The 12,228-nt window shown below is 39.0% G+C and overlaps 1 protein-coding gene across 1 annotated transcript in view; it reads left to right on the top strand.

The window, feature by feature from the left end:
* Window positions 1–12,228, top strand: part of LOC150088444 (serine/threonine-protein kinase D3-like) — a 550,939-nt gene that overhangs the window by 105,211 nt on the left and 433,500 nt on the right. The window contains exon 5 of the mRNA XM_090370161.1: window positions 1,715–1,728. Coding sequence (XP_090226287.1) covers window positions 1,715–1,728 — 14 coding nt within the window. The remainder of the gene's footprint in view (window positions 1–1,714; window positions 1,729–12,228) is intronic.

The following is a 12,228-nucleotide window of genomic DNA, read 5'->3' as shown; positions in this document are numbered from 1 at the left end:
TGGCAGGGCGGATTTGCGATTTATACAGAGTGAGCAGCTGTTTGGAAGAAAAGTAACGCCGAGAGTGAAAAGAAAACCAAGTTTTTTAGATGCAGAGGAAGCAATATTTGTAATGTGCTTGTGCCAAGAGAGATTAGAAGTCAGGGTAACCCCAACAGAGATATATCATTTTGCCTAGAAATTGGAGTGTCACTAAAGATAAGCATAGGAGCAGAAGAATCCTTTTTAGAAGGGTTGAAACCAACTAAGTTGTCTTTGCCCCATTGGAGAATTACCTGAAGATCGGCATTTAAGGAATTGGTAGCAGATTTTTGAGAAATTGAAGCTGATTGAGCAGGACAAGGTTTCTCAAAATGGAAAGTGGAATGCAATGTGCTATCATCGGCAAAACTATGGATAGGATTTCCAGTCAATGGAAGAAGGTCATTAATATACAAGAGGAAAAGAGTGGGAGAAAGAACTGAACCTTGGGGGATGCCAGCATTAGTGGAGAAGTTAAAAGACAGAGAACCATCTTCCATCACCCTCAGTGATAAGAAAGAAAACTGGATAACCAATTACTAAAAACAGTTGGCAAACCATAAGATGGAAGCTTGTTTATAAGACCTTTATGCCAAACACGATCAAAAGCCTTTGAGATGTCAAGAGCAAATGCTTGTGTTTCACCGAACCTTTCCATTGAATTAGTCCATAAATGGGTAACATAAGCCAGAATATCACCAGTGGATCGACACTGACGGAATCCATACTGGCGATCATTGAATAGATGGAAGGTTTCTAGGTCGTTTAAGAGTTGGCGTTTAATTGATTTCTCCATTACTTTAGAAAGAGTACAAGTAATTGGATGGGAGGGATTTGTCACCCTTTTTAGGAACTGGCTAGATATGAGCAAATTTCCAAGCAGAAGGAAAAACACCTTTGGAATAAGAAAGTGAAAAAAAGACGGCAAATAATAGGAGTCAGTTCAGGAGCACAGGTTTTGAGAACAAGTGAAGAAATACCATCGGGACCTGGACCTTTCTTAGCATCAAGATTCATCAAAATCCTTCTAACATCCTTTTGACGGAAGACCAGAAGAGGCATTGGATGGAGCATGTTGGGAATGGTGGGAGGTGTTTTACCAAGATCATTAATACATGAGTTGGAAGAAAAATGGGATGCTAGCAGGTCAGCTTTATTCTTGGCTGAAGTGACACCAGAACCATCTGGTTTGGACAGAGGTGTGAGCAGACATGGACAAAAGTTGTGGCCAATAGCTTTGGCAAGAGACCAGAATGCTCGGCTACCATTAGGGCAAGAAGCAAGTTTTCTACTCTTAGCCTGTTCAAACTCTAGTTTGGACTGATTAATAATTGCTTTACATTTGTTGCGAGATTTGGTGTAGGCAGAAAATGAAACTGGAGAATTAGAAACAAGCCAATTACGATATGCAACATTCTTCTCTTGAACAGCCTTAGCACATTTATTGGAAAACCAAGGTTTAGATAAAGGATGAGATTTTAAAGTGGAGTGTGGGATAAAGGATTCCATTCCTGCAAGAATAATTTCACTAACACGATCTGAGCAAACGTTGACATCAGGAGTTTTGAAACAGTAATCCGACCAAGGAAAAGAAGAAAAGAAGTCTCGCAGGTCATCCCATTTTGCATTCTTGTAATGCCAAACAACATGAGGTTGAGAATAGCCATGAGATAAAGGTTCCATTGGAGAAGAGACAATCACCAAGTTGTGATCTGAAGTGCTGAAAGGACCTCTCACTTCGACTATGTACTTAGAAGGGTTGTTTGTGAGAGAAAGATCAAGCATATTGGCTGTAAGCTTAGGATTGTCCGGTATTCTTGTAGGTAAATGAACAATCTGTGCAAGGTCATTAGTAATTGCCAAAGCCTCAGCATCTCGACCAGTTGGGTCAGTGTGACTAGAAAACGGAAGCCAGCTGGAGTTGTGAACATTAAAATCACCAAGGAAAATTACCTTGCTGTTAGGAAAGTTGGCCTGGAGAAAGTCAAGTTGCAAAGAGAGGAAGTCAAATAGCTCCAAGTGATTAGTGTAATTGGGAGAACGGTAGAGACAACAGATGAATTTGACACAATGAGGTAGAGAGATTTTAAGCAGAGAAGATCAAAGAGAGGAGATTCCAAATTGCCAAGTATCTGACAGGGAATATCAGAACGGACATATGCACAAGTATCAGCTTTTAGGCGAAAGGAATCATACAGCGAATAATTTGGGCATCTGAAATGAGCAGTAGTTGAATCACCTGATAACTGAGATTCTGTCAGAAAAAGTACATGGGGTTTGGCAGACTGCAAGTGGAAATGGACATCGTTGAGATTAGAATTGAAACTACGTATATTTGTGAAATGAATTAGGCAGTGCTTGGAAGGTTTAGATCTTTTCGCAGATAAGCTTGCTCTATTAGTTTGACAATTTGTGGTGTATTCAATAGTAAGAAAAAGTGGGTGGGACATGCTGTGTGAAGTAATGAAATTTTTGGATATGGCATACATACGGTAAGAATATACCCAGATCCTTGACATAACGTGGTCTTGACAATGCTCCCCGCATACACACTACTCGGACTCCCTCCAGTCACTATCTGCAGAGTAGAGGTAGCAAGATTATACACTAGCTGATCCGGAAGCCTCCTAGAGAGTTACCAATAGGTTCGGTCCGGTGTACTAACTAGTGGCCGGCCTGCGAACACCGTTTTAGAGCTGTACCCTCGAAATGTAAGGAATATTGGACTCGCCACGATGTTCATCATAACCTCAAAAGTCATCAATCATACTGCATGATGGAAGAGATAGTGAAGGGTTGACCAGAACTTAGCTCTAGAAACTAAACTTGGGTTCCACCACTTCAAGCCTCCAATAAGCAAAGTGGTGGTATTGCACTGGTTGATGAAAGTCATCTATTACCGCCTGGTAACAATGAGGGGTGGCATTCCTCCATGTGGTGTGGGCGCCACACCTCGACCTCTGCTTACGTTGGTTCACACCTTGGTGGTCACCCACCATGTACTTGTGCATGGAGGTTATACCCAGGATTACTAACAGTCCCACCAACGTGAAGGTGCAAGCAGAGGATTTGGCTGTCAAAGACCGTCCGGACTTCGCCGAAATTGGGTCCACTTGACTTGAGTGTCACCCGAATATGAGTTCCATCAGCGTTTTTGACTCCCAGGTAGCAAGTACAGCTTGTTTGGCATAGCTGAGAGAATGTCTGTGACAACCTCAAGGACCTTCCTTAATCATATTATTATGTGTGTGTACATTGGCATTAACAGAACAGTTCTTAAAACTCCCAGAGAGCCCTAACTAAAAGAATTCTGGTCTTTTTTTTTTTAATTGTTTAATAGCAAGGTTTTGATTCATCTGTTGTTATTCTGTTAAAGGGCATCCAATCTGCACTTCTTTTTTCCATTCTCTTGATCCTATATTTGATAACAAATATTTTATTTCATGTCTTATGACAATAATTAATTCTCCAGACGTTTGAGAATAATTATTTGTAGTAGTGATTTTATTGTCTATGATCTATAAATTTTTAATAATACAAATATGATTTTATTATGTAATGGTATTACAGTTTTCAGGTTTTCAACTTATATATGTAAGCATAGCTGCCATCATGCCAGAGACTCCATCTTTTTTACTTGATTTGACACTTCTGAATCTCACCATCATAATATAGTTGATGACGAGTTTTTCAATTTTTTATTTTTTTAAACTCAGTTTATCTCCAACTTTTCCTTTTCACAGAAAAATAATAAAACTATTCTAAAATTTCTAAATATAATAAAACTGTTAAAATTGAATTTTGAATTTTTTTTTTTTTTTTTTTGAATTTTTGCCTATTTTTATTAATGAATTACCTGTTATGTGTGCTGTGGTAGTCTCCATTGCAAAATAAAACTGTGCCTTAATAACATTATTCAGTCATGTCATTTCATTTGTCTACTGCAAAGCTAATTAACAATATCTTTCCATTAGATGCCAAAGAAATACAACATAAAATTTCTGAAGACATAACTTTGCTTGTGTTGTAACTTTCATGTATTGTAAAATCTGATAAAGGTGACACATTTGTCATGTGTACTGCATGTAGATGTGATTTTTAAATTTCAAGCAGTGGAAAACATGACATAATTAAACATTTTCAAACAAATAAGCATAAGGACAGTATACAGTTAATAAAAAGAAATGAAAAAATAGATGCAGCATTTTATTATGATGACGTCAAACGTGCTGAATATTTATGTGAATCTTTTGTTATAGAACATAATCTTTCTCAGGATTGTGCTGATCGTGCAGGTGCATTGTTCAAAAATATATTTATCAGTAATGAAATAGTGAAAAAATACAGTTGTGGAACAGCAAAAACAACCTGCATTGTTAATAAAATTGCATGCATATGGAAAGAAAAGTAGTAGTGATGGCTCTGAAAAATAGGCAGTTTTCATTTGCTACAGATGGCATTAATCAAAGTGATTCCAAGCTATTTTCCATTGTGGTGAACTCTTGTAACAAAAAAAGAAAATGTCAAATTGAAAGCCACTTTCGGAATCAGAAGGTGACTATACAGGGTACAACATTGGACATCTGAACAACCTGAAAGCATATGGGATTCCTTTAAAAAAAATGGCGAGTGTGCCAAACACATGCATTAGATGGTTTTTTGTGAAACATACTTGGTTTGGAAAAGGTTAGCAAAATTCAAGCCAATACCCTAATTTTCCATTTGATTGTAGCCATTTGAATGGCTCAATCAAATGGAATCAGATTTACTCAGTTGAGGTGCCCCCAAGGATGTTTCACATCAAAAATGTCTGGCACTTAATGTTGATAATGCACCTGTTAAGGTATGTCTGAAAATGAGTAGCAAGGATCTTAAATGAAGAGATTGAGCACTTGTTGGTAATATGCTATCCTTATCATCATATTAATTTGGATGCTGAAAGGGATTTGCATACCTTCTTTGTGAAAGTAGTTGAATATTTACTGGAAATTTACTACTATCTAGAAAGAAGTGCTAAAAAAAAAAAGGCATCTGCATACCTTCTTTGTGAAAAGGTTGAATATTTGCTGGAAATTTACTACTATCTAGAAAGAAGTGCTAAAAAGGAAAGATAAATTTAAACATTTTCAACTAATGCATGCCACTGAAGTAAAAAACATTTTGTAGCTTGTTTATGCATGTTGGTTGTCTTTGTAGTAACATTTCTGCTGGAAAACCAGCAGAAATGTTACTACAAAGAGACAAAACCAATTTCAGTAACCTGATGCAGTCCCAAAGAAAAGCTCTGAGACAACCTAAAGGCAAACCATGGAACCTGGAAATCCTTAGGTGATCCTACTTAATTTCAACCAATCAGTATTTGATATATGTAATAGTTAATTCTACTTAATTTTTCCCAATCAAATAACATCGACACCCATATCAAAAAGTACCTGGGCAAACATATATCTGTAACCATACATAAGAAATACTATAGTTTGGCAATTTGGTCTTTTGGTGTTCATGTGATGGTGGGGCAGCAGGATTAAAATTAAGTGGCTTACCTTAGTATTAATTCTATTATATAATTTTTACACTTTGTTTAGATTAAATTAAGTAAAGATGTAAAAACCAAGGTGATTAAGGATGGAAAAATAGATAAACTATCTTATTCTTAATTTTGCAATTAAAGAAAATGCAGAGGAGAAAACATCTGGGAAACTTATGATTTTTATACCAATAGTTATAAATAGACGATAAACTTTACACAGGTGAAGTTTTTTTTATTTCAGATATTCAGTGCTCTCACTTTTTCTTTCAAAATTACTGGTATGTCATCAACTCCAGGGGCCTCGTTTTTAAGCCCAAAAGTTTTTCTAATAAACAGTTTTCTGTAATTTCAGTAGTGCTAATTTTGTACTGCACTTGCTTAGTTTCTCCTTGCCGAGGATGGTTTTTGTCTGTAAAGATGAATGCCAAATGCCCTTTCAGTTCTTCAACAGCATCTATCAGATTCTTTAATACTCTTCTTTTTCAGAAGAGTATTAGAGAACAAGTGGATCATGCTGAATTCTCCCATGAAATGCCCTTTTAGCTTGGTTTCCTGTCATGCAAATCATCCTTCCTTCCACTTCAATGCACTTTTCCATCCTATCCTCATCCTACTACTTGCAACCCCACTGTATCTATAATTCCTAATTATAATGGAAGTGTAAATATCTTCAGCATTTGACCCCTGTTGACTTATTTAAGAGGTGCCTCCGTAGCCAGGTGGGAAAGAGCAGTAGCATGCATATCACATGCTTCTTGATTAGACCGGGGTTCGAGCCCGTCACCACCAAATACGGAAGATGCGGAAAGGTCGGGGAATGACCACCGCATATCATGGAGCAATATGGCCTTAGTTGCTAATTCTCCTAAAAAAACCAAAACAACAACAACTTATTTAAGAACTCTGATGCTCTCATGCATACCCATATGGGACATTTTTGGTTAACTAGTTAAATCCAGTCAGTTCATGTGCCATATCCTCATCACCGGCACTCCAGATTTGCTGATAATGTTTAATTCTCAGCCTCTCTCTCTGCCCCCAGAAAGAGGTACTGGGTTGGATTATTAGTGAACACTATCTTGCCCTCTATTAGGAGGACCCTAAACCTATGCTTCGTGATGTTTGCTTCCTAGTTGGATCCCATTATGACACCTCAGTTGATTGCAGAGCTCATCAAAAACGAAATGCAGTTAAATGTCAATATCTGACAATTATCCATGAAAAATAATAATTATGCTTCCTTCTAGATTGAATACCCCATTCTCCTTTTAATTTATTGGGGAACACTTTATCAGATTTTTTTGGTATACTAATTATTATACTTTTTTTTTTCTTCTTCTTTTTTTTTTTTTTTTTGGAAAGCTCTGCAGTTAAGAATCACTAGTTATGTCTTATAGGGCTGGGCAGGTGCAACTCAGCTGAATATATGGCTTCTTACCAAGTAACCAGATATCACATCTTCGTCCTTAGCTATAAGATCCTATTTGAAGCCTATAATTGCATGCTAATGCCAGATTATATAGGATAGTATTACTTTTGATATTCCAGTCCTCGTACCACCTATAGGAGACCCAAGAGGATAATTTGTGCCCAAAGCTCAAACTAATCTACTAGCTGTCACTCCCACCTTTGCCTCCAGAATCAGAATTACTTTCCTGTTCGTGTACTCTGTAAGAAGTAAATTCGACACCATCAAACAACTACTGCCTCTCAGATGCATTTGATGATGTGATCTGTCTTACAGAGATGTGGCTCATCCAATGTCTGGATTCAATGCCGTGTACATTAACTGTGGAATATATACTCCTAATTGTTTCCAAAGAATATCATGGTGTGGCTGTTCTTGTCAACTTCTCCATGTTTCTCAGTTGACCACTCAGATATGTTCTCCCTATTCCAAGTTGATGCTGTTACCAGTTGGTTACTTAAAAATTTGCACTTGCCTGTCACTCAAATTGTTTGTGAGGACCTCAGCCTCTCCCTTTTGCTTCAGCATCCTGCTTACTGTCTCTCAGGATTCATCACCCCAATTTCCATACACCTCATCGACCACCGACCTTCCAGGGGAACAGTCACCTTGATCTTTGCTTCAATTCCCACTGAGCTGCAAGATAGCTCATTCCATCTCTTTCAATCTTACCACGATCTTGTTCTTTTCACTTTTAATATCTCAAAAAGCTATTTTAATGCTCTCGTGAAGTTATCTGCAGGAAGGATCATGGTTCTGAGGTTCCTCTGTTTGGATTGTTGTATCTGGACTGCCTCTGTGCAATGTTGTGACATTGGCTGAGGATCTTCTCACCAGGTGGATTGTCTCAATTGCAGACTATGCTACTTCTAAAATTCCCTTGCACTTGCTACTTCTTTCTGGGAGAAACAGTAGTGTCAAAAGACTCTCTAGAGATCTAGCAGATAGGATTGCATTTTCTGTTTTAAGAGTAACCTCCAATCAGTTTAAATCTGGTGCCATTAAGAAACATATGGACATTACTCTTAAGAAAGGGTGGCCCATTTATAACTCAAATACAGCAGACCTTGTCAGCCACCTTGACATTAACTTTTGGCTTGAAAGGTTCATAGCTTATTGGAAAGTGATCTTCCAGTAACCATGCTGGAAGTCTTCTGGATATAGCCCTACACTTCACTCATCTTCATTCTGTGAATACTGTTTGCATTTCTAAATGATAGTTAATCTAAGAAATAAATGCCCTTCCACTTCTGCCACCATGGGTGATGACGAGATACCTCAGTTTCTACTGAAAAGCTTAAGTTCAGTCACTCTTAAACCTCTCCGTAATACCTGCAACTCGATTCTAGCAGAACATTACTTTCCTGCAGCTTGGAATTGTTATACTATCAAACCTCTTCTCTTCCTCACTAGCAAGATTAGACCGATTTCCCCTAGGCGCCTCCGTAGCCAGGTGGGAAGGAGCAGCAGTGCGTAGCACACGCTTCTTGATTAGACCGGGGTTCGAGCCCGTCACCACCAAATACGGAGGATGCGGAAAGGTAAGAGAATGCCCACCGCATATTCCCGGAGCAATATGGCCTTAGTTGCTAATGCTCCTAAAAACCAAATAACAACAACAAATAACAACCGATTTCCCCTGAATTTTGTCTCCTCAAGGTATTAGAGAAAGCCATCTTTCCTCTAATGGTTGGTAAATTTCTTCAGAATAAGCCACCTGAAATCTACCTTGCTATTCCTGGAAGGTCTACTGTCACGTATTTGTCATCTCCCACTTCATAGATTTTACAAGCTTTTGAAGACCATACAGAGATTGTTGTCACATACCTTGATCTTCAGGCTGCTTTTGATACCATTTAGATGCCTACCCTTGTGTATTTCCTTGAGGTCTATTTCAAAATTCACGGTGACCTTCTCTGGCTACTATAGGCACTGTCCCACAGGAGAGAATCATAGTTTTCAAGCATCCAGCAGTTATTGATTCTTCTAGGAGATTGAGGTCAATGATTGTTGGAGTTCTCCATGCTTGTGTTTTCTCCCTCATTGTTTTCTTCTTGGCACTGCTTGTTCGTTTCATCGTCAACAGATGTGACATAAACACCTATACTAACAACTCGGGCAAGGGAGTATCCATGATAAGTTTTTTGAAAAATTTTGCAGTTTTATGGATCTAATTGTCATATTAAATCATACCCTATAAATAGCTTTCTATTCCTGGTTACGCTAGTTATTTTATTTTTTAATTTAACTAGAGGTATTGTAAGTTACTGCTTAATATATGTAGAAACTATGTATCATTCGAATCTTGCCACCATTGTTATAGTTAGAGAGTGAGTGGCAAGGGAATTCAGTTTTTTAATTGTGATAAATAGGTAATGGCTTGTATGATGTTTGCAGAGTTATCAGGAATGGAACGTGATATTGCCAAAGGGGGGGAATGTATTTGTGTATGCTTGATATTATTATTATTAATAGTCATATGGTGCAAGGAAGCCTGAGGCTTATGCTGCACCAGCCAAAAAAAAATTCCACGAGTTACCCTGTGAGAGAGAGAGAGAGAGAGAGAGAGAGAGAGAGAGAAGTAGAAGGAACCTGGGTTTGCCAAGTCCATACTCACCAGATGTGAGCCCCTGGTGAGGAGTGTGAGGATATTTTATGACAGCTTGAAGAATGGATGCCCTTGAAGGAATTAAATTGGGGGAACCATCAAGGTCTCAGCTGCCCACATCAATATCAGAGCTTGCACTTGATCATGAAGCAACACAGCAGCAACCCCCAAGGAAGAATGCACTGGTCTCCCAGGAGCTAGTTGTCGTTGGTAGCTCTGTTGTCAGGAAACACATTAGTGTCAACAATGTGTAAAACAATACCTTTTGTGCCCTTAAAGTTGATGACATTGTAGAGCGGATATAATCTTTTAAGGGCACAAAAGGTATTGTACACGTTGGCACTAATGACCTTAAGAGTAGTAGATATGCACACTTACTTAACAAGTACAGGGCAATGTTAAAAAAAGTTGTGAGTTAGGGTTAAATTTGAAAGTGTCTGCAATATGATAGGAGGGAGTATATGATGAGCATCTTTTCAATCAATTTGGCCTTGGTGTGCAAGGCTCCTGGGATGGAATTTATTTCAGTGTGGTCTGTGCTTGTAAACAAGAGTCACTGCTTCTACGAGAATGGGATACACTTAAATAGAAGGGTTCAAAAATATTTGCTGTGCTGTCAAGGCAGTGTTACTTGGTCAGAAAACTGCTAGCTTTGGGAGATGCACAGATTAATAGATTAACAATAGTTACAGGCAGAGGTGAAAATGATTCTTGCACTGCTTCTATTGGAATGAACAGCAACCTTGAAAACAAGGTGTTGGGAATTTCAAGAACTCCTGGGTGTAACAAGTAAATATATGGGCTGTGTTAGGGTAACTAAGAGTAAAAACAAGTGCATATACAGAATGAGTGAACAGAAATCATGGGATACATAGCTAGTAACATGTAAGCCCACCGTTCACCCAGATAAGGGCAGTCACATGGCGAGGCATTGAGTCCATTAGTTTAGAAAGCTTTCCACAGGTAGCACATTCGAGCTCAAATGGACCTTTCCACAGCATCCCAAAGATGCTCCACAGGGTTCATGTCCGGTGAATGGGGAGGCCATTCCATTCTGATAAAATCTGCCGAATGCTCTTTGAACCATGTCCTAGTCACCACAGCTCTGTGGGGAGGCGCATTGTCCTGCTGGAAGAGTCCATTGCCTTGTGGGTGCACGATAACCATGAAGGGATGCAGATGGTCTGCATCCCTTCACGTAACCTGGACCAGAGATATGCCTACATGTACCAGGGATTCTAATGTGTTCCAGTTAATCATGCCCCAGACAATTACTGACCATCCACCTGCCCGAACAGCTCCTTGTTGACGTGAAGGGTGCATAGCTTCGTTCGGTTTCTGCCAGATACCCTCCGTTAGAAATAACTGGAAATGGGACTCATTGGACCAGGAAACCAGTCTCCAGTCATGCAAGGTCGAGTGCCAATGTTCTGAGATATAATTTATGCAGAATTCGAATATGAGGAGTACAATTTATGTAGAAAGGACACACAGGATAACATTAGCATTAGGTAGAGGCATATGATGCAAGAAAGCAAGCGTATAGAGCATCACCCAAAAAAAAAAAAAAAAAAAAAAAAAAAAACAACTTCCCATTTCACAAATCCATTCTCTCCAAATGTTTTATCTAGTTCTGCCTTGAATTTATTTAAGTTGTTGATCTCCACGACAACAGATTGAAGTTTGTGACAATTATCAACCACCCGCTGACTAAAGGCAAATTTCCGCACATCTGTTTTACAATTGTCTTTCCTCAGTTTGAATTTATGTCCTCTCAGGTGAATAATCTGAGCAAGAGGAAGAATCTCATCAGCATTGAGCTTGCTCAAACCATTCAAGACCTTATACACCTCAATTAGATCACCTTGCAGGTGCCTAGTCTCCAGAAGCTGCAATTTCCAGAATTTAAGCCTGTCTTGGTAACAGCAACCCTTTGTTCCATTCGCTAATCTTGTTGCCTTTCTCTGTACTCGTTCCAGCAGCTCTACATCTTTCTTAAAATGAGGCCTCCAGACCTGTATAAAAGTACTAAGGTGTGGCCTGACCATTGCCTTATACAAGGGGACAATCACCCCCTTATCCCTGCTAGCAAAATTCCTCTATATCATTGACACGACACCATGAGCTACTTTTGCACCTGTCTGCGCTGCTCAGAAAACTTCATATCTGACTGCATAATTACCCACAGGTCCTTTTCATTCTCCACTACCCTGAGTGTAGTACCACCCAGTTGACATTACTTTGGGATTACAGCTACCCATATGCAGTAATTTACATTTGTCAATGTTAAACCTCAGTTGCCACCTCTCAGCCCATCTGCTCAACGTTTCCAGATCCTGTTGCAGTAGCATACTATCATTACTGTCATTAACATCCCAGCCAACCTTTGTATCATCTGCACACTTAGACATTAACCCTGATATACCTTCATCAATATCATTGATAAAACCTGAAAGCAACAATGGGCCCAACACCGAACCCTGGGGAACTCCGCTAATAATTAGTCCACGCTAATAATTAGAGCAGTGTCCACTGATAACCACTCTCTGTCTTCTCTTACTCAACCATCCTTTTATCCATTGTAGCAACTTGCCCTTAATG

The sequence above is a fragment of the Mastigoproctus giganteus genome, chromosome 3, assembly GCF_048544385.1.
Source record: "Mastigoproctus giganteus isolate SK-2022 chromosome 3, ASM4854438v1, whole genome shotgun sequence".
Classification (NCBI taxonomy): Eukaryota; Metazoa; Arthropoda; class Arachnida; order Uropygi; family Thelyphonidae; genus Mastigoproctus; species Mastigoproctus giganteus.
Note: the sequence above shows the minus strand (reverse complement) of the source record. Positions and strands in the feature narration are given on the sequence as shown.